General features: G+C 41.4%; 3 protein-coding genes across 3 annotated transcripts; 2 read left to right on the top strand and 1 right to left on the bottom strand.

Annotated features, from left to right (window-relative positions):
- Positions 1-472: 472 nt before the first annotated feature.
- ift122 (intraflagellar transport 122 homolog (Chlamydomonas)) lies at positions 473-21,408 on the bottom strand. The gene is made up of 29 exons (XM_069723869.1): positions 21,251-21,408; positions 19,969-20,035; positions 19,769-19,853; positions 19,603-19,681; positions 19,398-19,474; positions 19,214-19,280; positions 18,979-19,125; positions 18,074-18,149; positions 16,957-17,148; positions 16,415-16,553; positions 15,780-15,982; positions 14,171-14,326; positions 13,764-13,928; positions 13,355-13,552; positions 12,935-13,075; positions 12,622-12,675; positions 11,150-11,311; positions 9,680-9,846; positions 8,683-8,854; positions 7,247-7,349; positions 5,248-5,388; positions 5,046-5,143; positions 3,930-4,030; positions 2,716-2,881; positions 2,498-2,615; positions 2,284-2,412; positions 1,601-1,677; positions 1,309-1,473; positions 473-1,145 (listed from the first exon to the last, which is right to left on the bottom strand). Exons 1-29 carry the CDS (start codon positions 21,292-21,294, stop codon positions 1,059-1,061), a joined length of 3,576 nt encoding a protein of 1,191 aa, XP_069579970.1. The 5' UTR covers positions 21,295-21,408; the 3' UTR covers positions 473-1,058.
- Positions 21,409-21,479: 71 nt separating this feature from the next.
- On the top strand, positions 21,480-24,961 carry mbd4 (methyl-CpG binding domain protein 4). Its single transcript, XM_069723817.1, has 7 exons — positions 21,480-22,013; positions 22,108-22,868; positions 23,137-23,202; positions 23,324-23,458; positions 23,551-23,700; positions 23,899-24,002; positions 24,091-24,961. The coding sequence occupies exons 1-7, from the start codon at positions 21,883-21,885 to the stop codon at positions 24,196-24,198; spliced, it is 1,455 nt and encodes a 484-aa protein (XP_069579918.1). The 5' UTR covers positions 21,480-21,882; the 3' UTR covers positions 24,199-24,961.
- Positions 24,961-26,610, top strand: LOC138636038 (uncharacterized protein D1044.6-like). Its single transcript, XM_069723843.1, has 6 exons — positions 24,961-25,420; positions 25,502-25,638; positions 25,754-25,881; positions 25,998-26,057; positions 26,169-26,358; positions 26,500-26,610. The coding sequence occupies exons 1-6, from the start codon at positions 25,411-25,413 to the stop codon at positions 26,608-26,610; spliced, it is 636 nt and encodes a 211-aa protein (XP_069579944.1). The 5' UTR covers positions 24,961-25,410.
- The last annotated feature ends 27 nt before the right edge of the window (positions 26,611-26,637 follow it).

Raw genomic sequence — 26,637 nt, 5'->3', positions numbered from 1 at the left:
CACACACACACACACACACACACACACAAAGTGTTGAAGGGAGAAAACGTCTTAAATAGATATGCAGTATGTTAAGCATTTTCAAGGTGAGAGGTTTCAACCATGGTTAAACAAACCCCATCATTACTGTCATATGCATCAGTGCTGCATTTGAATGAAATGAGAGGGTAGGAGGGAAGGTGAGGAAACCAGCCTGTCTGTGATTTGAACCGTTCAGAGTGGACAAACTGCAAATGAAATTTCTTAAGCAATCCCCCTTATTTGCATCTACAAAAGGCCTAATCCCTAAACTCTGCATATTGCAGAGCTCAATTCATAGCCGTGAGTGTAATCAGAATCAGTGGGACATACTTCGCTCTCCCTCCAGCTCTCTCTTTCACAAATACAAATCCCAGAGTTCAATCTGGAAGAGTACAAAATTAATATTACACAAGTTGTCTTTGTAACATAAAAAAACAACAACACAATAACGCAAAATACCAAAATATTTTATTGAAAAGACTTTCCATTGTAACAATATAAAAAATACATTCTTCTGTCTGACCAACAACTGACAATACCCTGTACCGTTATGAAACATACAATACAGCTGCATTATATTAGTCTGTGAAATGTTGGCAGAATATGTGCGTGAGTAATAACATCTACAAAACAAACGTGCTTTTTATTTGAGCGTTCATAGTTGTTGTTTTTTTTACACTGCACCCGTGTTACCTTTTAAAGTGGTGATGTAATTACTGACAGCCGAAAGGTGATCTGATCCTAATAATCCAGCACGGTTGAGTGGCTGACGGTGCACTTTTCTTACACTCCATAATGACCAACACACAAACACTACAAGTATTACTTCAGCTATTCATCCTCGGATAACAAAGAGCTGCTCTTTAGAAGGAGCTTGAGATTCACACTGTAATATATGCACAGCATATTACAGCAACTAGATTACGATGCAAATATAAATAAAACGGCAGAATTCAGAAAATCAACTGCAGACTGAGAATCCAAACGATTTGCTTGCGGGTACAAAAAGTAAAATGGCTGCTCCCGTTTTGAGTAGATCAGTTTGGTTCGTCGATGGGTCTGCGACAGTAAGGACAGCAGTTGTGCTGAAGCACCAAGAGCTCGTAATCCTCACTGTGAAACATCTGAAAGAAAATTCATTCAAGGAAACATTTAAACATCCCAAAATAAAACAAACATGTAAAGACATGTGACATAATAGAGAACTTGGCAGGACTTCTTTTTGTTGGGTTTTTTTTAAGAACAAAAACTGTGTTAGCAAATACTGGCTCTGTGTCAGTGCTTTACCTTGAAGCAGGTGGGGCACATGGTGATGCTCACATCAGGCAGCAGGGAGCGGAAGTATTCCCATTTGAGCGGCCTGGGCCAGCGTTTGATCAGGACGTCCCGTCTGCTCATGGAGCGCAGCACCGAACGACTCACCTTGACGGGGACGAAGTTCAGGCCCCCTTGCTGTTTGGACACACAGATGAACACATCCACATTCTATTATGGACTCTGTCCTTTCACACTCTCCAGCTGGTTTGCCCTGTTGGCAGAATATTAATCACCTCATCTATTTTGTCCTTTCTCTTCTTACCTCGAAGCTCATTTTGGCTGTAAATGGATCTTCCTCTGCATCCTCCAAACCATCATCCATCTTTAAAGCCTGCGGCTCTTATTGTTGTTAATTAAGAACAAATAACCAAAGCAATATATCTCACACATTTCAACATCTTTTTTTCTTATCACATATGTTTTCTGTAACAATAATATCCAAAACAAGGCAGCCCCTAATAAACTTCTCCCTGAGAGACTATTCTAAGAGGCAGAGTGTTACAAATCAGTCGTGCCTGTCAGTCACATCGTGGCTCTGGAAGAACAGAGCAGACCTCGGTGCCCTTGAGTGTCTGCTGGCTAATGCAGGTTAATCCCTGCACTAGGGCTGTGGCTACGGCTCTCGGAGGGTTAGTGTCATTAAGATGAGACAGGAGAGCCTCACTAACCCTATTAGCTCAAGAGCTAAGATGACTTAGTTCTGACAGCTTACCCACAAGCACAGAATCAAGGCCAACGCAGACTAAACAGCTTCTTAGAACTGTCACAGGGTGGAGAAGCCACGTGATTTATTTCGAAGAGATGTGCAATGTGTTAGGTCAGGAATAGAGACTCTCACGACCAGCGGAGCTGAGGGCGTAATAATTCATGCACAGCGTGTGAATAATCTGTTACTTTTGTTTGTCTATTTGTTACAGTTACAAAGTGGAGATGATCAAAGGATACCACCGCTGTCTATATTCTGCCATTGCGCATCCTTCTGATCCTTGTCGGGAACTTCCAGGTCAATAAGAGACAGAGCCTCCTCATCACCGATGCCCTCCTCCAGGTAGAACTGTACCAGAGGGAGCACCTCTGTACACAAGACACACCACATTAGAAACGACAAGGCATCCCCCTCTGGTTAAGACTGCACACAGTGCGTTCAAGTGCCACTCGCCATATGATGAAGCCGAGTAGATGAAAGGCTGCCTGCAGTTGATGCACACACTCCCCTGGTTGTTCAGCAGGGGGTTGTTGGTGGAGCAACGGTAGCACATCATGCCCTCAATCAGGTCCTGCGGGAAAGCAAAAGAAGTTTGAACCGCTACACTCAAGAACACAGGACAGGAATTGCTGCTCCAGTAAGTTAAATGTACGTCCAAGTCTTCAACACACCTCGCTGTCGTGGAAGGGTTTACTGCGAATGGTGAGGCTGCCCAGTTCCATGGACTCGTGGAAGCGTGAGGGGATGTGCAGCTCCTGGAGCTTCTCGTAGGAATACCTGGCAAGCTTATATGCACCCAATTTTCGACTCTGCTTGGCCAACGCATACAAGGTGTTTCTAATTATTAGGTCAAGGAGAATCTATGTAAGAGGAAGAGTTGGCACAGCAATATAGATTTCTAGATATCTTATTCAAAAGAATGTGGGGAAATGTATACTTTTGTGAATTTATAAATATGTAAGGTATACTCCCTCTCATTTCTCGTAATGCGTAGGACAACATCTGTGCTAAGCCAGCAACATTGGCTGAAAGCCTTGAAAGTAATACCTTGGTTAGTTTGTTTGTGGGCTTTTCTGTGTTCGAGTTGAGGAAATTGTTGCTAATTTGTATTTATATGGAGACAGATTGTTAGTAGAACAGCTCCAAGAGTGACAATCACAGGTCAATGAGTTGCAGCTGCAGCAGCTCTATGCTGGCACTTCTCCCATCACCTAAAAATCAACACGGTTTCCTCTCCGCCTCCTGCTACACACCCAGTTCTGTTCCATGGCTGGAAGTCTTGATAAATGCTTGTCCTCCTATTGTGCAACTTCTATTTTGTGCCTTTTTTTTATTTAAATGTTCAAACCGAGTCCATCGCAGTTTGTTTAAGTCTATAAGTGTTTTCGGAACATTTCCGTTTGGCCACAGAAGCTCCCAGCAGCCCAGTCTGATTTCCCTCCTCAAAGGCTGGGCTTTCCTTCCTCATACCAGCCTCTGCTGTGTGTGACTCATGGAGTTTTTTGGCGACTGTGTGTACGTGTGTGTATTTTTTCAAATTAAAACTTATTGTTCAGTGTGTTTATATAAGCAGACATATGCACAGAGTTCAGTAATCACAGCACTTGTTTAGAAAGCAGAGAATGAGCCTCTTGCTGGCATCGTCTCCTCCTTCCCATCATCACCCCTTTTATTTCTCTCAGCAGCACTAGTATGGTTTCCGCAGCGGCGCCAACTCTTCTCCCTACTTTTATCTCTTTTCTACCACATTATCTTCACTACTTCTGCCAGTCTACATTTCAGAGTGTTGTTTTACAGAGAGTAGGGCCCCATAATACTTAATTGAGAAAACATTTGCTTGATATCTTATATTATTTTAGCTCTACTTTCTCCAATCTTAGGATACACTTTAGAAATTCCTGGTGGTATGTCCTTGGTAAGGTTGTTCAAGAGGAACCTGCAGATGTTGAACAGTGTCTCTGGCATGTGGGAACTGAAGGGCTCATCCTGAAAATGAAAACAGTTAAAGAATTAGAGATGGAAGTCAAAGGGATTATAGAAGAATAGAATTCTCTGATAACAGTTTTAAAAGGTCCATTTTTTTCTGCTTACCGTGTTCAATTTTTTTTTTTTAATTTCAACCTGGTCTAAAAGCGGCCTAACGCATTGCAGTGCCTCGTATCTCCTCACTGTGCCCTCAAAGGGAAAGACGAATTTTATAAAGCGACCACTAACGGCACTTTTATCGGCAAAGTTGATAGTTCAAATCTATACTGCCTGTCTGGGAGAGTTAAAGTGAGATATAAAGGTTTCCTGCTCTGGTCTGGATCACTGCGATGCCTCTCTGATGCAGGGGTGTGACCATAGCAGAGCAAAAAGCTGAAACAACAAACTGAGAACATTGACACTGGCCAGGTCACCCATATAGTGCTCATAGTTGCTTGTTTGTAAGTAGGTTAGGATTGGGGGGCTTTGAGAGGACCACAGATGAGGTAGTCATATCATTCTATTAAGCAGGTGGTTATCGTGGTGATTGGGGTCAGGGAGGATACAGAAGTTAAATGATGGTGCTTCCATCAAGCAGATATTCCCCCTCAATGAACTGCAAACTAAACTTAACGGCTTCAATTCTCTCTTTTGTTCACTTTATCTTACATCCTCATGCATATCGTAATTCCTCCTTAAACCTGAGTCTCTCTTTTTTGGACTAACATAACCTTGCAAAGGCAGCTCTCATTCTTGTCAAGCTCACAGCAATCCGGAGAATTCTAAGTACTAAAGTTAAATTGAAAGTGGGCAGAAACACGGGCACCTGTCAGTAAAGTAAAAAAAAAAAAAAAAAAAATAACTATAGGCAGAACATTTATGTGTTTGTATTTAACCACATAGCAGGTACTGTTTCCAGGGCTAAGCAATGTCAATCTGACAACCAATCAAATAACCACGTTGTGATTTCAAAACCTCGTCCCAGTTTTGGTACGGGCGAGGCAAGATTAAGGCTGATTGAGTATCATGTTCTCACCGTGTACCGCTGAATGGAGCGATAGACATGGTAGAGCTCAGCAAGATGCTGAAAACGCTCAAACTTCTTCAGCATTTCGTCCCTCTGTTCTTCATTTTCTGATTCAGACAAACACAGACGCAGCAAAAGGATTAACAAAAAAAATGCATCAAGATTTACAGTATAACAAATTGTGGTTGGCTGGATTGAAGATACAGCTCACCTCTAGCGATGTCCAAACACTGCATAGACAGCATCCAGTAATAGTACCCGGCATCATTGAACCTGTTCTCCACCACTGCATTGTGGGTAAGCTGCTCCAGGACTTTCACAGCTTCATTCTGACGCCCAGCCCTGTGAAATGCTAGAGTTCAAAAATAAAATATGGTGGTGACTGATGGATTGCTATCATGTCCTCTTGAAAAACTGTAGTCTTGAGGTAATGCTGGATTTAAGTGGTAATTCAAGACATACTTGATTTTGCATTTTTGGGTGACACATTTGGTGCTAAATTGACTGTTTTTAAACTGGACTTCCCAGTAATTATTACACAATTGAGCACGAGGCAAGCATTATACACTTTTATTCCTGCTTCATTGAAGTTTGAGAAGGAAGTGCTCTTTGGTTTTGCTTATTCAGCAGTGGTGCCTCTCGTGTTTGCCAAAGAATACAGGAAAACGCTTTTATGAACCCGTTGAACCATATCAGTAATAGCTAGTAAGGCATTTGTGTTTAGGAAAATTAAAAAGTAGAAAAATGTTTAAATGCATTTTCAGCTAATGTATGGTGTTTATAGCCACATGTATTGCTAATTCGATAAAATACACTTTGACTTTGAAGCCCTAATAAACATGAGCGCTACTCTTCACGTTCCTATCAGAGGGTAATTAGAAGCAGCTTTAGTGAACGGACTCCACCAGTGACCATGTCTCAGAAACCACAGAGGGAGTCTGGTGTGTTAGTTGCAAACACTTATCAGTGTAACTAACTGGATAAAAACCACATTCAGCTGTGGTTGGTTACCATTAGTAACAGGCGCACACCTGTTTCCCCTAACGAAAACATAAAAGAGCCCACAAGGTTACAGACTGCAGCTGTGGTTGTAAACATTTTCTCGTCAAAGCTCCCATGCACAGAAATGCAGTTTACACTGTGCTTTAATGGAAAATAAACATAACAAAGTCATTTTTAGGGACAATTATAATCTTAGCACTTAACGTGTTTTTTTTGTGCATGACAGAAATCAGGTCAATCAGGTTTTATAGCATAATAATGATGCAACCTTGTAAAATGTTACTGTATGCTTTAAGTTTGTAGAAGTGAATTACCTCGATTAATCAGTTTAAAAATAACATTTGGATGAATAAATAAAATAGAGATGCATCGGATAATAAAACTCATCTTCAAATAAAAAGAATTGCAAATCTGAAAAGGGGAAAACAGTCAAACAGTTTTTAGGTGATAGTGCAAATGCTGCAGATCCACCAGAAACTCATCTTGAACCCTTGACGGTCCGGATCCCCATTTTGGCAACAACTGAGCTACACTAAAGCCCCCAAAATATGAAACAGACCAATTCAGTGAGTTCAGCTATATTAACCAGTTCTAAAGTTGTTATTGAGAAGTAGTTGCAGTGGACAGGACAGGAGACCGAATCTGAGACATTGCAATCACTAGTAACTGCGTCACAGCCTGACTAAAATATAAAAATATACACAATCAGCAAAATGCATGACCATAAGCAAGCTCCAGTACAATCAGGCCTGTTCAGTCATGTACTCCATGTTGAGACAGGCAAAGGAAGATTATGTAGAGGAGGAAATATGCCTGCTGAGATCATAATTGTAAATCTATGAGCTGATTATAACTATGGTTAGAGTTGGTAATCATCATCAGAGCCGCTTGTAGTACTGGTGATTAGAGGTATGCATGCATGTCATTCAGTTAACAGGCAGCCCAGCTCAGTCCTGCTTTGCTTCAGCAAAGAGGATCATGTTTTACAGTGGATATTGAGAATCTTAGGGAAGCAGTGAAAAATGGCTGTGTCCACAGCTGTCTGGGCTTTATCACTTCCATATGTAAACAGTGGCTGTTGAAGTAGACTTTAATGTTCGCTAAATTAATCCTGGAAATATATATTTTAAAAGAGAATGTGATTGTCAGAGTGTTCTTGCAGGCTGACTAAAGTTAAAGGTGCATCCCTGTATGTGATTTAAACTCACCTTTTTGCGCCTCCTCAAAGCGATCATTTTCAGCCAACCACTGGGCATAAGGCACAAAAACATCATATTTGAACTGGGGGTGCCTCTCCACCAATGAGAAGGCCTGAGAAAGTGACAGTTGAGAGAACACAACAGACGTTAGATGTAGTATAATATACTGTATGTGACCAGTGGGCTTATGAATTTAGTCCAACAGATTGTAATATATAGACAGCAGTGTTGGACTGCCCCGGGTAATTACAGCTCAACTGCAGATGATTAGGGAGATACAAGTTACCATACATTTTTAAGCGAAACGCACATTACCTCCAGTCAAAATATTTCTACAACATTATTAATTAGCTGAGAACCAAGAAAAGTGTATAAGCCAAGTTGATTTCACACTCAATTAGAACTACAACTGCAGCTCTTATGCTGTTTGAATGGCAGGGTATAAAGTGTTGCCGCAGTGCCCTGTGGACCCTTACTGTATTTGCCTGTCATAGTGACTAATTAAGCTAAATGTCCTGTGGCAAAACCTGAGCCAAGAAATACACTACGGTCATACCATACAGTAAAAGAGAGAAGGACTGTGTGTGTGTGTGTCCCGGGCCTGTGAGCCCAAACTCATTTAAAGAAACACTTTGTTTTAGAGAAGAGTGGGAGCAGTGAATAGCATCCATATGGCCCACGCTGGAACTCAGACTGTGCTGCAGTCTGGTCTGTCTCTGTGTCCACCTCCCCCAGTGAAGCACATAAAGCAAGTTCTCTCAACCTCTGCTTCCCTATCCTGCTCTTTCTTCTTTCTCTCTGAGCATTAAATAAATATTCCAAGATGACTTCCTCAGACACTCCAGCAGAACCATGTGATTTGATGTTCTGTTTTTGGCTCTACTGTTTTCGCATGCAAATCGCCAATGTACATCTCTGTAACGCCTTTAACTCGATTATAGACTGCAGATAGATTAAAGAAATGCAATATTTTCTTCTTGTCTGAGCAGCGTGATCCGCCGTGATGGAGGAATTTGATTGGAAGCAGAACAGAGCTTTAAGCTGATGCTCTTTCAGTGCAGTAGAGTGTTTTGAGCTTCTCACTCCTTAATCATCATGTGGGCATGGATTCAGAGAAATCCAAAGCTGGATGATTAGCTCTGGAGTGTGTGTGGTTTCAGTTTATCATTGTGTAAGGAAATTAGGTAGACAAATTGTCTTATTGTTTGCATTCAGATGTGGTTACGCTAACAAACACAGCTTACTTTGCTGTAGATCCCTGCAAAATGAAACAAGCCATGAAAATGGAGCAGTTTATTTTGTGGTTTATGATATGTGCTTTTGAGCGACACAGCAGTTTGTTAAGTAAAGTCCCATGTGTTTCACATTATATTTTAGTTATTGTCTCGGGACTGTCTATATATAAGTCCTGCTGAGCTGAGCAGGTGTGCACAAGTGTGTCGTACCTCTTCCCAGTGTCTGGTTTCTACATGCAGGTGCACCAGAGCCTTCAAGTCTCCCATCTTGGAATAAGTCTCTGAGGCGTAGCCATGGTGCTTCAGCCTCTTGAAGTGGAGTGCACATTTTGCCAAAGGTTCACGTTCAGCCTTGTCGAGCTTACGGGCGATGTCGATCAGCCTGGGTGAGAGAGGAGAGGAATGAGCACACACAGAGAGGCCGAGGGAAGATAAAACCTTAGATGGGTTGCGTGTCTGCTCTATCAAACTATGCTCACGACCCCAGACAGAATGTGAATCAGTCAGGGTCACAAGCTGCATTAGATTCAGGTTAGCCCTGACTGTGTTCAGCTGTAATGAATTTTGCACTGATCCAGTGGTAGCACCACAGGGGGCCTACAGCATGCAGACAGTGGGTCAGATGGAGCCATCTGGGAGTTCTGACATGGCCACCAGATATCAATTTGCCTGGTTTTTAACAACACAAACACACACATCCCAAATACCCCCTGTGCATGTGTCGTTCATTAACACCTTCTAAGAGGTTGTAGCTTTTCCGCAGCATATGAGTTAGTTGTAATGCTTTGTGCTTGAGATCTGGATATCTACTGCAGCTGCCCTGTGCTGCCAAGTGTGCAACACAGATTCTCTGCATGTAGCTGGTCAGTTCTGGTCTATTGTTGTATCTGTTGTCCTACATCATTCCACTAATTATGGAGTATTCAGTCAGTGTCTATGGTCGTATGTACGATATATCTGCCAGATCTAAAGAACCAAAAGATGAAGAGTTCTACCTCTGACAATAAAATTAAGACATTTTAGCCTGCAAGAGTAGAATATGAATATTTCTAATAATATTACCTTTATATTACTCTCTTTTGATCAGCTATCAACTAAAAGAACTACAACTTTTTTTTTAACAAATATAAATCTTACATACAAATCTAAAAAGAAAAAAAGGAAAGAGGTTGAAACGGGAGTAACAGTATATCTGAGGGTGACCTACATGTCTGCCCAGCCGTGCTCGCCTATAATGTCTATAGCCTTGAGATGTTCTCCTGCTGACAGGTACATCTCCGCTGCTGCTCGCGGCTCCTTGCTGCTCTTTGCCCAATCTGCCTGCTTGGTCATCAGGATCCGGGAGCTCTTAGGGTCTGTCGCCCCAACAAACTCCTGGAAAGAGATATATGGTTATGGTTACAAACTTACTAACAAACCATTTGATGGCTCAGAAACCTCTGGCCCTGCCAGAACCAAACCAAAAAAATATATTATGTTATTTACTGAGTCCCTGTGCTCCCGCTTCATTTCAGCTCAGTCTAAGAGTCGCTCATGCATTTTTCTGTAACTGAAAGTCACGCTAATAACTGTGTTGCTGATCTTCTGTTCGCTCTCTGTGTATCATGAAGGGCAGAGCTGTCGCACACACAGTGCAGCAGAACAGAGAGGGGACAATAAATAGCCCGCATTGCAGTATACCTTCATAAGATTACACAATGGCAGCATTTATTTATTTAAAGTCATTTGAATTAAGTTTTGTGTGAGAATTTGTTATTCCAAATTTTGACATAAAGATTTTTAATTTTTACGGCAAATGTATATCGGTTTCACAGATCAGTTTATCTGTGTCCCTTAAAAAACAATAGTCGGTATCGGGCCTGAAAAAGCCATATCGGTCAATCCCTGCTGATGACACATGACGAATGTCATTGAATGTAACACATTTAATGCCACTAGCAGAATCCTAATGGAAATCTAAAGGGAGAGCATGGGAAGTCCAGGTCAGACAGACACAACCTTGTCGGTCAAGTCTGAGACTGGAGGAAGCGAGTCACACAAACAGCAGGCAGCTAGAAGGCCTTTCCCTCCGGTGTCCATCCTACCTAAAACAAACAGCCTGCGGCACCAGATGGCCACACAGCCACATAAATATACAGCAGCCACATCAAACACACATACAATCTCACACACACACACATGCACAAATATACATTAACGAGTCGTGGCTGTGTCATGTGCTTCAGCAAAGTGAATGTAATGCTGATGACCATAAGCGTCCCCCCACATGTAAACATAATAAAGCATGAATTTGTCTCTGCGCCAACTGACCTTCTCATCAAAGTGTTCATAAAAGAGCAGACATTGGCTTTATTTCTCTCCATTTCTGCTCCATTTCCAACTGTAACTAGGTGTGGAACTCACCCTGGTGTTGTGCAGAAATGTGTGTACTACTGATCAGATGATATATGTGGAGATTCCAGTGATGTATGAGGAGATGAAAGACAGATGGTAAAGGGGGGGGGGCTGTCTGAACACAGTGCAGGGCCCCAACTTGGCAAAACTGCACACGATGAAGAAAAACATATGTTCTAAACCCCTATAACATGGAATGCTTCGCAGGGCTCTCTGTCTGTATTGATACAAAGGTATGTTGTATATGTGGGCCTGTGTTTTTGTCAATTGGAGATGTAATCACCTTGGCGTACTCAAACATGCGCAGGTCAGTGTACATGCTCAGGGCTCTGGATTCGTGGCCAGTACGTTTGTAGAGCTTGGCTGCCTCGTGGAATTTCCCCTGGTAGGCATAGACGTCTGCCAGGAACAGCTCATTGTCGTTCTCACCCCGCTTCTTCCTCTCCTGAAATCAGTCAATACAAACACTGGCATGGGTGCAGATAAACAGTCACATACATTCACCTCTCCCCCCGCACACACACACACACACACACACACACACACACACACACACACACACACACACACACACACACACACACACACACACACACACACACACACACACACACACACACACACACACGCACACACAATAGTTATGCTTGTGAGTAAAACAACATAGAAGGCATTAAAACGTTGTTGGCTTGTTGGTTGCTATCTGCCTTACTGTTCAACCTTCACTAAACTTTTCATAACAATATTGGAGAACAAATTAAAAAAAAAAAAAAAAAATAAATGTATGCAATCCATATCTTTTCATTTTTACTGAAAAAAGCAGACCCCATTTCAAATTGGAACACAGCACAAACAGCCAAGTTCAAACAGACTTGCCTTCAGCTTGTGGAGGATTGGATATGTGCTTAGCTGTGTGTAAATGTTGTCTTGCATGTGTGTGTGGACTGGACCTGAGAGGGTCAGTAAGGATACAGATTCCTCCCATAGACTGTATACGTCACCCATAGGTATCCTGAAGAGCAGTTTTGAAACTCAGCTCGTCGGCATGTTGGCAGCGCCTGACTCAGCGTTACTCCTTGGTTCATCCAAAAAACGGGTAAAGAGGTGGTGCGTAGGTGGAGCTTAAGTGGGCCTAATCGTAAATGGTCTGCTTTTACATAGCACCATTTTACCTGAGCTGTCTAAAAGCGCTTTATAATTTGCCTCCTGTTCAGATACCATGCCAGGTGCTCACCTGCCATCGGGAGATACTTGGGGTTCAGTGTCTTGCCCCAAGTTTCTGTCTGTGTGGCATTAGCTGACAGTCTATGGCTGAAACTTGCAGGCAGCTAGTCAAATTTTAAGTTACTTGATTATAATTAAGTTTTATTGATTGAGTTATCAATGAAATTAACCCACACAGGTTTCACAAACAAACTGCTGTAAAGTTGTTTATTGTAACATGGCCCCACGTGCTTTTGGGGCCAGCCTCAAGTGGCAATTTAAGGAACTGCAGTTTTTTGCACATCTTTGTTGGCTTCATTTTTCACCCCTGGATGTGGCTGCTTTTGTTTCTCCCTTGTTTGAAAATTTTAAATCTGTGAAAAAAACCTAGGGTTTAAAAGTATGATGATAACAATAAATCCAGATTGACTGTTTTATCATTTCAGCACATGCTCTAGTCAGAATAGAAATCAGCACACAAAAAATGTGAAATTGGCTTTACATAATACTGGAGTTTTTTTTTTTTTTCCTGTTGTGAGTAGTTGGTATTACCTCAATGCTATTGATGAGCTCCAGGTACCGCAGGTCTCTGATTCTAATGAAGGCCTGAAAGTGTTTGGGGGGGAAAAGGAAAGATTTAGAGGATGGTTTTTGTATTTTCATTTGCATTGCATCTTTAAAATCCTGCCACAAAGATTCATTAAGAACATTGTTTCATTGTTTGTCTGGCTCCTGGGTAATGTCGATAGTCTGGTGGTGAGTGGTTTGCAGATAACATTATGCCAAAGAGTAAGGAGGAGATAGTAAATTGTGTAGGATCGTGACACTGGTCTTAATAAGAACAATTTGTGTGTGTCTGGCTTGCCTTCTTCGCGGTGTCAAAGTCAAGTCCCTCCAGGGCTTCTGTGGCCAAATCCCTCCAGTCACTGTCTGTCACACCTAGACAGGCGATCTGATAGGCCTCCCTAAACATCTTCCTCTCCAGGTACTGGTACATGGGTGCTGACTGGGCAGAGCAACAACACGACAGTCAAAAGCACTACAAATTTTACATTGTATAAAACATCCGCAAACTAATCAATAAACAGGAGGAGAACTACAGATAAAATAATAGTTTCACGAAATACTTTTCTTAATAACTGATAGAAAACTTTGTCTTTGTTGTACAAATTATATTTTAGACACATTGACCACTGGTAGTGCTGTGCTATCATTTCTACATTATGACCACACGGAACATCATCATTGCCTCCAGGCGAGGGCTGCCTGACTCCATCCTACCCACCTGAGGCACCTCCACAGCAGACATGGAATACACATGGAGACAGAATATCTTTGAGCCGTTGTAGCCGACCATAAAGCCCTGCATCTTCTGCTGGTGTACAGGAAAGTTGCTAGCCTTGATATTAAGGTAGCCGTTCCCGGAGAAGCAGAGCATGTCCTCACACTGGGTGTTCCAGGCCACGCTGTTCGCATTCGGCTCCTACAGGGAAAGCAAGAGAGGGTACAGGAATAATAAGGACTAGAGGTACTTGTGGATTACACAACAGCAATGAGCACGCAGGTAAATGTGTTTCTGTACTTACTGCAAATAATTAAACACACATGCATGTTTCTATTTTGTTCCACTTTACTGCGTCTCTGAAAGGCATTTTACAGTCTCCTCTGTCATACCCTTTCCAGTGCCTGCTGACCTGAAAAAGTAGTTCTTTACTGTTGATGTCATAGACCAGGAGAGTGTTATGCTCATCCACCACAGCCAGTTTGCTGCGGGAGGCACTCATGTCCAGGCAGCGCACTGACGTTGTAAGCTTCAGCAGCATGATGGGAAACGGGTTGTCAACAAATATCTTCAGGATCTACACCACAAAAACAAACACCAGCAGAGCTGAATCAGAACAGAGAATCAGTGCTAAATGTTAGCGAAATCCAAGACTATGGCTTTAAGTCCCGTCCTCTTTCAAATACATCTTGTCTTCTTTCTTTTTTTTTTAGGAGCGCAGTTTCTTTCATGCTCACATTCCTGGACCACTGGTATGTGAGCATGGCTGCCATTTCTAAGGTTCCTTAGTGTGGGAATGCATTTTCTCAAAATACTCACAGCTCCGTTCTTTAATCCTACGAGTAGGCCCTCTCTGCCCGGTGGACCACCGATCACTTTGATGTAGCGAATTAGAGATTCCATCACCCATTCTTTTTCCATCACCCATTCACTTTCCTTGACACTGGTGAAGGACAGGCACTGGAGCCTTTTCTCCTGCACAAGAAAGGTGTGACCACAATAATATATAACAGATGAAACATGGTTCAGTGTGGCCAAATTATTCTGTTTTTATCATTTCAGTCTGTTCATATCACCCTTTAGCTTATTTAAACATGCTCATAAATGTCTAACAACATGTGCGTACCACAAAACTGTCAAAAAGCAATGATATAAACAATGATTTGCTTTGACAGAGTTATACGCAGCCCATATGAGCACAGCCCATTTATATTGTCTAAAAGTTGTCTGAGGCATGAAACATGAGTATGCCCAATAGAGAGATCTGAACCGCCTCTGTCACACATACAGAGATTTAATAGGAAATAATCTCCGTGTTATGGCTGCTCCTCCTCCCTACCAGCCTCTGTCAAACACACAGACAAGAAGCAGAGAGGAACCCCAAGAAACACACACTGGTTTAACAGACTGTGGTCATTCCTCTTCATTCTACTGTCTTACTTTATCCCGTTTGAAGAGGGTTGAGAAAAAGAGAGAGAGAGCTTGCAGAGCACATACACAGCTGGAACCTTTTGCAAGCAAGGCAGAAACATCTGGAGAACCAACAATTGCATTTTTTTGGGGCTGTTTGAGCTTTTACTTAATGCCCAAAGATTGATTCACTCTGCTATCATGATATGAATAGTGCTCAAATGTCTCCAGGCTTTTGCACAATTAAGTGTGCATCAGCGTCATTTACAAAGAACAACAATGTCACATTAGCAAGTTAAATCAATGTTTTGGTATACTTTGCCAAGCTTTTATGAATATATGTAAGGGTGGATCAAAGAGTTCCACAGCACAATGACGTGCATGAAGCAGAGGGAAGCTGTAACCCTAAAAATTTTCCAAGTGATCATCGCTTAATCAAAATCAGCACCGGTGTTACATTTTTTTTTTTTTTTTTAGCAGTGGGTCCATACTCATTTGCGATTCCACCACGAAGCTGTTAGTTGAGCAGAGCGCACACATCAGATTTTGTGTCAAATTAATGGTGAACAGATGTCACAAGAAGCCAAATTCAGTGAGTAGGAGGGTGGGGAGTGATGATTGGTTGTTGAGGGCATGAAATTTGCATATTCAACACGCTTGTGACTGTGGTTTTTTGCACCGAAAGTTTTTCCATCAAGCCTCCGAACATCACAGTAGAACTCTGTGTTGTCAGTCTGATCTTGAAAGACAAATTCACGGTGTACAAACCCTGCGGATGTAAAAAAAAAAAAAAAATTTAAACATCTGGTTGCACTCCTGACTTGATAAGCCTTCTACGGATATAGAAAGAAATGTTATGCCCTTCTTAAAACACAAATGCCACTCAACATTTGATGTGCAGTTGTCACTGCTCCAAGTTCACGGTGAAATCGCAGATGCACACGTACCACGGGAGCGGTCTCTGAACTTTTTGATTGCCCCCTCATATACAACACAATAACTGTGAATCTCTTCTGACCTGACACAGAATGATATGCTGGGAGCAGACCACCAACAAGTTGCATTCAAACTTCCTGCCAATTTTCTTCTTGATGTGGTAGTGCATGTCTGAGGTTTTGTCTGAGTAGAGCTCATAGATGAGGATCATCTTGGGTAGCTGGATGGCAAGACGGTTTCTGTAGATGGCGATCTTTTTCACCAGCTCGCGACACTTGATCCTCACTGGGAGAAAGAGGAGAGTGAGGACGGTTTAATTATCTTAGCCAATGCATCCTGTTGAATGAGTTTGCTGATGCAATTTTTCATACACTTTCTTGACTGTCTTCCCTATTTGTGGAGAGAAATGAAACACTGTCACCTCTTGTATTAAAAAAAAAAAAAAAAAAAAGTATTAAATTAAGATTTTCCCTTAACAACAGACTGTCTGCCATTACAAAAGATAAATTGGACCACTTTTGATGGCTGATATGACTAATATGACAACAGGAAAGTGACAGTGAATTCCTATTAAAATTATTTAAAATTTTTCAAGTTTAGTTCACAAAATATTTACAGCCTCAATACCCTTGAGGCTACAAGATTATTATTTGAAGAGGCATCACAAAGGGTCTTCTATTATAAACACAATGGCCTGTTGCTCGAACAAAATTTCACCTTTTTGTTCAGTGATGAGGTGCTGCACAATGACATCAGTCATGCTGTCTCTATAAGCATAGCGATCCTTGTAGAGGCCATGAACTGTGCTGAAGATAAGTTGGTAGCAGGCAATGGTTCCATCCTGGCAGCCCAACACCTAGATAAGAGACAACAATGTAGCAGTACATCCTATTAACACCTCTAAGAAAAGACTGAGAGTGGGAAAATGTTCCTGTTGTTAAAGCATCAGTAGAGCTGAGAGAATCTGCCAGCAACCAATTCTCTCCGGTGTGCCTCATCACGTTTTGTTAAATATAGGGAAAGAAAAAGCTGCGAAGGTGTAACTGTAAAATAAAATTGCATGTGTATCTGTGTTGTTTTAACGCCATGTTATCAGATCAAGAAAATGTACCAAATGCAGACTGGCACCCTGAATGTCAGGGCTGAGCTTCTTCAAGTTTTTTGTATTACATTCCCATACCTCTTACTGAGAGATGCTTTATTATTTAATGGCAGACAAGATTTCTGTAGGCGTATGGCTTTAAAAGCTAGGGACCCACCACAAAGTTGGAGTCAGGCTTAACCCGGCATGTCCACACCCAGGCATTCTGCTCTCCAATGGGTCCCAACTGCACACCATCTTTGGTGTAGAGGGACGCCTGCTTATCAGAGCCGCCCATGACTATATACTCGCCCTTGGAGAAGTAGCTGACGCAACAGGGGTCATAGGTGAGAGTCCTGTCTTTTCCAATCTGAGAGCGACAAAGCGAGAAGAGGACATTAAAATAAGAATAAAACAAGTATTTCTTGTATTTATTGCCCAGGGGCCCAGGCTAACACTTCCTACAGTCTGGGCCAACACACTTCAAAGTCCTCGGTACACTCACCCATCCCTTTGAGTGTTTGATGAAAAGACAGACAAAGAAAAGTGTTTCTCCAGTTTAAATAGGCTCTATTGTATTCGTGTTCAAAGTCGATTTGCACAACGTCATATCAGGTCACCCAATTCTGTACATCTGTTTCTCCTCGCTGCCCTGACGATCCATAGTCATTTTCTTTCTTTGTGAACAATTCCTGGTGTTGTAATCAAAACAGAATGTTCATTTAAATAGATAAATAGGCTGATGACAATATATGAGCCTGAGGCAGAACAGCAGAGTAATGAACAGTGCATATTTATCTATGATTACAATATTGCCTAAAGGGAATTTAGGAGGAAGGAGGGTGTAGGAGGGTTATTAAAGCATAGCAGGATCACTTCCAGTGTAGTTATGGTTTCAATAAACCCTGTCAGGCTAACTACAACTGAAAACACAGATCTTAAACTCAGTAAAGTTTTTCTAGGCTATATATTTTGGACATGCAGACTCAAGTTGTATTGTTTCTTATTGCTATAACCAGTCATAGCATATACAGTGGACTGATAATGTTTTAAAATGCTGTAAATCTGTTTGTATTTCCCATGAAAGCTAATAGGACTGTCTGCTTCTAATCTACTAAATGCCTTTTTGAACATTTTGAAGTAACAGAGGAGAAAGATTTGAAAGAACATGTTGTGGTAACGAGATTAAAATTCACATGGATATTGCCACATCATCGTGGTCTTTGTACATTGACATAGCATGTGGTAGTTCAGGTTCAGGGTGTTTTTTCATACTGTAGACTTCTGATATTCACCTGCTTTCCACTGAGCTGATAGAAGGACAGCTTTTGACCCCAGTCTGCCACAGCCAGAATGTCATTGTGCTCATCCCTGTAAAAATACAGCAAGATGACTTCAGGCATAAGTACTTTCTCGGCTGATGGAGGCTTTGGTTGTTTAAGTAATGATGACAGCGAAAAGCCGAGGAGCCCCCCTTCAACTCGGGGGACATATGGTCAAGTCCTTTTCCCGTTTTGGCAATGGAAAGCTTGACTATGTTATCACCCTGAACAGTTTTAATTGCATGTTAGAACAAAGTATTGTATTACAGAGTAAGCCTATATACCTATGCATCTCAGCTGATGTGATGAGGAGTTCACCCTGTCAGGACTGCCGAAGCATTCCTTGAATCCCAAGACACTGAATCCCGAGCAGCTAAACAAGACACTGTTCCCTGGCTGACCTCATGCTTTTAATCTCTGTGTGATGACCAATCATAATATATGAATATGAAGCAACCCAATAGTAAAATATCGGTTGTCTCTCGTTGCTGCAATCTTTACCATGTCTACTGTGGTTTTTCATCTTCCTGCCCAACCTTTTTTTTTTTTTCTCAAATAACCTGTTTGGTAGTCCTTTGTAGTTTCTGTAGCTAACTCTTGCTTTGGCTGCAGGGGGCATCTCATGCATCATTATTCTTTTCCTCAGGAACAGTCATGCCACTCCCCAGCTGACCGCTGCCCCCTGCTGGCCCCAAACAAACTATTCACCTAAAATGCAATTAACCCTAGGTTTTGCTCATCATCACTTAAATCTTGATAAAAATTGATTGACAGCGTAGGAGTGTATGTGGCAGTGTGAAGCAATAAATGTAATATATTGGTGAAGATATCAGTCTATTTCTATTAATATTATACTACAATAATAAAGAAAGACTAACTTAGAGGGATTCCAGGCTATAGACCAGATAGGAGAGGAGGAGCCTCCAGGACGCTCTATTTTGACCTTCTCCTCTCCATTCTTGTTCCGTATGCTCACCACGCCGTTCATCATGCCAAGGGCGAGGTACTGCCCATCGTTGGTCCACCTGCAAAAAAATGAAACCTTGCAACATCAATGCATCACATAAAAATGTACCACTGCTGCAGAAAGTTGCAGCTAAAGACTTAACTTACCCACAACATGTTATTTTGCTGCTGACTTTATGTTTGTTCACAGATTTTTGCTCTGGAGACCACAAACCTAAAAATGTAAGAAGTTCAAAGTTCAGTGCTCCACGTGGGTCTTTATTTAAAATATTTGTGGGTATACAGCATGTTAGGTATAACTTTTTATAGTCCAGCATTGACTTTTACTCACCAAAATCACCAGAAGAGCAGGAGGCAAGTTGGTGAGTGACAGGGTTGTAGGCAACACACTGGATAGAGTCATTGTGACTACAGATAAACGCATGAAAAAAAAAAGAATGACAGAGGATTACACACTGCACATCCTGCTACACACTGCACATCATGCTGTAATACTACTAAATAATACAGAAGAAATGAGTGAAAGTGACACTTACGTATATTTTAAAATGCCCTCTAGTTTAGAAGTCCAGATGATGATGCTTTTATCTGCTGAGCCTGAGGCAAACCTTTTACCTGCAGAGGAATGCAGTTGTTAGAAAAAAAAATTAAATAAAGAATACTGCAAAGTGTCACGTACAATCCTGAAAACCAGTTAAGTACCATCTTTCGCATACGCTACACAGTACACTATGTCTTTGTGCCCCTTTAAAGGCTGGACAAGAGCTCCATCTGTTGCATCATAAACCTGCAACGACATAAACAAAACAAAACAAAAAAGCATAATTTGTTATAATAATGAATAATAATGCATATGTCTAGATATGTGCCTTCTTTGCCTAAAGAAAACAGGAAAGCCTTACCAAGACACGAAGCCCGGCAGCAATAATAAGTTGGCTGCCATCTGGCTTGAAGGCAAGGTCATAAACACTGTGAAAGGGAATAACATATTTGTGTTGAAATGTTTTTTTTTTTTTCAATAAATTGATTTGTCAATGAGAAACAGTTTTGAGAATCCATTCATCACTGAAATCATACATTACAAGTTCCCTGTGGAGTTTTTGACCTCCTCCTAGAAGCAATGTGGGGCAGATTTTTATTTTTCTCCTTCTGTTTAACTTGTTTATATGCACAAAGATGCACGCAAACATACAGGAGCACACAGAGGGGATGGAAATACACAGTCCTCCTGGTAGTTTTAAACTATTCCACTGACCTACAGGTGGAGCAGTATGCCAGGAAAGGCATAAAAACAAAGAATGCTGCAAGATTGTGAACATGGATGTAAACAATTCTGGATTAAATGTGCACACTAGAAAGGATAAACATACATTGCAAAGATGTACGCCATGTCAGCTACAACATTTTTGAGAAGGACGTTGTTCATTACTGTGCTTTTTTTTTCTTTTTTTTTAATGGGACCAGACAAAATCATTTGAAATGTATTGACCAACATGAAGATGAGCCATTTTTGGCGTCTGAAATAGCACGAGACCCACCCACGTTTTACACGATTGGACTTTTAGGTGCTTGCAGCCTTAAATCTGAAAGTAAGGTATGAAGTCTGTGATTCAAACAACACAACCAGGTAGAAGGAAGTAGTTTCCTAAAATGACTTGCATGTCAAACAATGAAAATACCATTTATCGTCAGTTGCAGTCATAGACGGTATATAAAAGGTTGCAGTGCAATTAAACCTTCAATAATTTGGAAAAAATTGGAAAAAAAAACACTATTGATCGGAGTATCTCGGAAAACGTCAGTTTATCTTCTTAAATAAAAGTAGTGTCATTCAAAGCAAGCAATTGTGCAGCAACAACGAAGACCTATCGTTATCCATTAACGAGATAGTTAGCTTCACATCAACGTTAGCTCAGACCTAAGATTGTATCGCGTCACAAAAACACTGACATGCTGCGCTATTTACGGGACAAATATTCTGCTTGATAACTTAAAAGGACAGAGAAATAAACTGGCTTTAGTATCTCCGTCTTTTGATTAACGGTAATCAAACTGCTTTAATGCTAATGATATTTAGCGGGCTAACAGTAGTTTACATAGCAACCACCGTTGCTAACCACCGAGCGTTACATCCCATCATCGGGCCTTGGTTGACAACTTAAACATTATCAGCTAGACTCTTACCATTGTTCACGAATTGTTTCTTTCCATGCCAGAACGGCTCTCATTTCGTCCTTTTTTTTAGTAGCAAAAGGACTGATAGATTTATTTATTTTTTTATCAACAGGTTGTTGCTGCTCGTTCGGTTTTTATACTCGGCTCCGTTGTCATGACTCGTTCGCACTGCGCAGACTCGGATCTGCTCTCTTACTTCCTGCTTGTGTTCCTGCGTCAACACTCCTGTGTTGACCATCAGAACATAATCGGGAAGACGGGCGTCTAGACATGAGGCTCCACATCTGAATGGGTTGACCAGTGTGCCTGCACGTGTCGTAAACCTCAATTTATATATTTGTGTTTGGCCGCTAATCCTCTCCACATCTGCTGTTCAGTAATAACGATGATAATGTTACGTAGTAATACTCGCCGACGTTGTGTGAGACTGTAACACGGAGAGATGCCGTGTACATTCAACTAACAATTTTTATATGTGTTTTTAAGATTAAAAAGCAAGTCGATTAATTGAGGAAAATAATCCACAGCAGCCCGAAACTGAAGGCATTTGGCTTCATCATTGACTCCACCAAAACTCCAAAACAACACATCTTAAAATACATCCTACAAGCTGTGATATCAAGCTGGAGACTAGTGGAGACATGTATAACCAAAGTCACAAGGATGTGGATGATTTGTGCCTCACTTCCTCATTGCCCCCTGGCTGGATCAGAGAAGTAAGGCAACGGAAAGCCGGCAAGACAGCAGGCAAACTGGATGTCTACATCACAAGGTAACTCTGCTTTTAAAGCATTTATCTGTTATTGTACCTTTCAATACATCACAGACAGTTAGATCATTACAATTATTTTTGTCTGTTGTTTTAGTCCCCAGGGGCAGAGGTTCCGGTCAAGAGCATCCCTGCACGCTTTCCTCCTAAAAAGTGGAGACGGGAACTTGGACATTAAGCTGTTTGATTTCACCACATCCAAAGAAAATGTCACTTCTTCCCAAATAGTCCCCGCCAAAGTAAAGCAGACCAGACGGAAGAAAAAACATCCAGATGGACAGAAGGAGATAACAGAGGATGTAACTGAGATCCTGGATCCACCCCCAAATGAATCTAAAAGAACCTCTTCCTCCCTCAGAAGTGATACTGAAGATGAAAAAAGTGTAGAAGATGTTTACCATATTAATAGTGACATTGTACCAGAGAAGGTCACACATGTACTACAAGTTAGTGGAGACAAAACTGCTGAGACTGCGAAGTGTTGCTCACAAGCTGCGCCTTCGGGGATGGTGGATGATGTGAAACTGCAGAGGAGCCCTCAGAGAGTGGGACTGCTGAGAGAGAAGCTACTCAGACTGACTCCTTCCACTAATCAACAAAACACATTAACTGTTCACAAAGATGTGAACAATTCGCAGCCTTCAGTCCCGACTCTGAATGTAGAACCTGCCAGTGAAAGCGAGAATGAAGGTGAGGATGAGCGAGACGCAGATAAGAAACAGCTTCACAGCGAAGGTGTCGACAAGCCTAATTCTGAACTGGAGGCTGCAGCTCACAGTCATAAGGAAGTGGAAGAGGAGGTGTTGTTACCAGACATCACTGGTGGGAGCGTTACACCTGTAAGAGACTCCCAGAATAGTAAGTATGATTTACAGTTTGACGGCTTGCAAAAGTTTTTAATAATTTGAAGAAAAAAAATGTTAGCATAGTTAGTGCAATTTTAATACAATTTATGATTTTTTTTTTTTTTGTGGTGTCTAAAAAAATGTGTTGTTGCTTTGTTGTCGAGGTTACTTTTCTGTCATCAGGTGTGGTATTTTTTAAAACATTTTCTTGTGTGACATAAGAATTTGTCGATTTACTTTTTTTTAATATATATATACATAAATGTTTCCTGTCTTCTTAGAGTCGAAGAGCTTGGATGACAAACGGAAAACCAGCCCTTATTTCCGCAGGAGGCCCCTCAGAGATGGTAATGTTGGAATGGCTCATTTGAAACTAAAAGCTTGTGTATATTCATATGTGGACGTAACAACCAACATTTATGAATTAAAATCATGTATGTGGTTAAAGAGGACATTGTCCATATTCAGGACTTAGCCCGCCCAGGAGAAAGGCTTTCAAGAAGTGGACACCCCCTCGCTCTCCCTTTAACCTCATACAGGAAACCCTTTTCCACGACCCATGGAAGCTCCTGGTGGCCACTGTTTTTCTGAACAAGACAAGTGGTAGGACCCAACACACACGCACTTCAATATTCTGGATGCTGGATGTACCGGTGCCTGGTATTTCACTCTTATTTTTTTTTTCTTCAATACAGGTAAGATGGCCATTCCTGTACTGTGGCAGTTCTTTGAACGTTACCCGTCTGCAGAGGTAACCCGGGAGGCCGACTGGAAGCCCATGTCTGAACTTATGAAGCCCCTTGGACTGTATGAGCTTAGAGCCAAAATACTCATCCGCTTCTCAGGTGAACATCAACCTTCCTTGTACATCCGGTGTGTTTGTGCACAATATTTATATTACTGTTACACTTATTATACTACATATTATAGCAGTGAAATGTATCTTTTTTTTGTGTGTGTGTTTCTGTATGGTTTTAGTCAGACGAAAATGAAACAGTATAAATTGCCGGAGAAAATCTCTCGAGCCTTTCTCCCCTGTGTAGATGAATATCTAACTAAACAGTGGCGTTACCCTATCGAGCTGCACGGTATCGGGAAGTACGGCAACGACTCCTACAGGATCTTCTGCGTGGAAGAGTGGAGACAGGTGAGTTTAATCCCACCTAGTCTACTGTTACAGGATTACATTAGGTTTGTAATGTTAATTAATGCTACTTAATATTTTTATGTCAAAGGTGACGCCTGAAGATCACATGTTAAACAAATACCACGCCTGGCTGTGGGAGAACCATGAAACTCTGGAACTGCAAGGAAAATTCATTGAGGAACAAACGAGAAAATAAGTTATTTTACATACACATTGCCATGGGCGTAACCACAGCTTTTTTGGAGAGGTTGTGTCCCCCCCAATACTGAGAAAATATCAATCTGTCTCCCCAATATAGAGTAAAAACTTTGTTAAATAACGCTTCTGTCTCTTGTTATTTGCTGTTTATTTTCAATTAATTTCCCATTGTGAAGGAAAACCTAATTGTGTGATTCCCCTTTCCAACTGTACACTTTGTTTGATCAGAAAACAGCTGTAATATCACTGCTCGAAGCCACCAGACTCCATTAATAAAAACGTAAACGTGTGTCATTTTAACATGTAGAACACTGAAGTTGAGTCTGGTGGCTTTGAACAGAGCGATATGGGGCTACGGGTATGTAGCCTAATGTCCAAAATACATACATATTGCTATCTATCAGTGATATTTAGTATGAAGTTTTTGTGACTTTTTGGAGAACATACTATACTATGACATTTTTGGACATTTCAGACCACATGCTTTATTAATAAATTTGTATGACATTTTAGACAGCACACTATAGGATGAATTTTTTTTTTTTACATTTTAGGCCACATGCTATACTAAAACATTTTTATGTCATTTTGGAAAATATACTATAGTATGACATTTTTATGACATTTTGGACAAAATACTAGAGGATGACATTTTGGGCCACATGCTATACTAAAACATTTTTATGTCATTTTTGAGGATATGCGATCTATACATCTCCTACACACCACCTGTTTTTACTCCACGTTCAATAAAACTTTTAAAATAGTTTTAAAGTTTCTATAATTTGTGAGTGAATAATTTAGTCAATCTTCTGACTGGTTTTCTTGTCACATATGTAGATGAAATCTGCAGACATCCCGCTGACTGTATCCGGTTAGGCCATTGTCACAGACTAATAATCTTTCTTTATGAGTGCGCTGATGCATGGCCAGTCCACGCAGCAGCTTTCTTTTTGTGGGGGTAACCTGATTCCCAAGGCAACTGTTGCCATCGCCTAACACTCAGTTTGTGCACTGGCATGTCTCAGTTTAATCTTTAACGAGTACCACTGCAGGAATATATATATATATTTATTTATTTACATTATGATTTAATGCAAACAGCATTGCAACTTTAAGAAGGAAAGTAAATTGTGCTTTAAAAGTTTCATTGTACACAAAGACTGGACTTCTCTGGTGTGCAAACAGAAGAAACGGCGCGAACTACAGGATGAAACTACGTAAGAAAAACTTTTTTTGGTTCAAATTTGCTGTCAAACACAAATAATCTTTATGAGTATGTGCTGTGATTGTGTTTACAGCTGCCATCTCTGTGGCTTCCACCCCAGTCTGTATCCCTCATGAGGCACCTCCTGTTCGGCAGAGTCACTGCTTGGTGGTCACTCCCGTGACGTTTCCCATCATCTCAGGCGCGGCCCGGCTGTGGACAAGCAATCAGGTGAGCAGAGATTTATTCACCATGCCCCCCTTGTGTGATAGGCAGGTGATGTTTGCTTTGAGGTCAAAAGAAGAAACATTATATATATTAAGTATTCATAAAATGTGCTCCCTAGAGTATTCCAAGATTGAACCCTTTACATCCACCTTTGGTCCATAAACGCACTGTCAGTCTGGAGACACCAGCTGTTCACCACCACAACCACCAGAGGACGCTGATCTTACAGAGAAGAGAACATTGCAGGTAGGAAGACCTAATATGACTAATTGATTTGTTTTCCCCCCCTCAGAATTAGGATAGAAAATCCCAAATGCTGTTTCCATCTTGGCTTCAGTCTCAAAGTCACTTTGGTCTGTCAGGTATCATCAGGTGTGGCGAAAACCCTTTTATGGAACCAGCAGTGAGAGAGAAGAGTACAGGTAAGCTAGTGAACACGTCAGCTTCACTACCTGCACTGATGATTCCTTTTGATATTTCAGCATCATGACATTTATTTGTGACAAAGATACGCTTCGTTTGTATTTCTGTAGGAAGGAGTTGCGAGAACAGTTGAACAGGCAAATGGAGGATAAATGTGCAGCACTGAAGCTGCAGCTGGCCGGTAAAGTGAAGGAAGCCGAGCAAATCCGAGAGGTGGACCGCCTTGCCCTGTCCGGTGAAAGAGAGCAAAGGATCCAGCACAGGACAGCAATGACAGCATACAGAGACGAGAACAAGAGGGTACAGTCATACATGTATCCACCAGTGCTTTTGTGTTCCTGCCTCCCTTACAAATGCGTCCGCATGCTCTCAGGTTACAAAAATGTAGGGAGTGTCTGAGTTGGTTTTTTTTTTTGTCTTGTCTCTGTTGTTTGTGTACAGCTAATGGAGCAGAGCTGGAGGGACAGAGCACGAACACGTTCCCAGGAGGCCCTGAGGGAGAGAGAGCTGCTGCGCCTCAACCCCATTAACTGGAGTGGAACACTGAAATAGGTTGAACCTCTCCAGGAAGCCACAACT

This window comes from Brachyistius frenatus, unplaced genomic scaffold (genome assembly GCF_029030835.1).
Source record: "Brachyistius frenatus isolate BFR_SWC_R1_liver_20210118 unplaced genomic scaffold, ASM2903083v1 Contig_6, whole genome shotgun sequence".
Classification (NCBI taxonomy): domain Eukaryota; kingdom Metazoa; phylum Chordata; class Actinopteri; family Embiotocidae; genus Brachyistius; species Brachyistius frenatus.
Note: the sequence above shows the minus strand (reverse complement) of the source record. Positions and strands in the feature narration are given on the sequence as shown.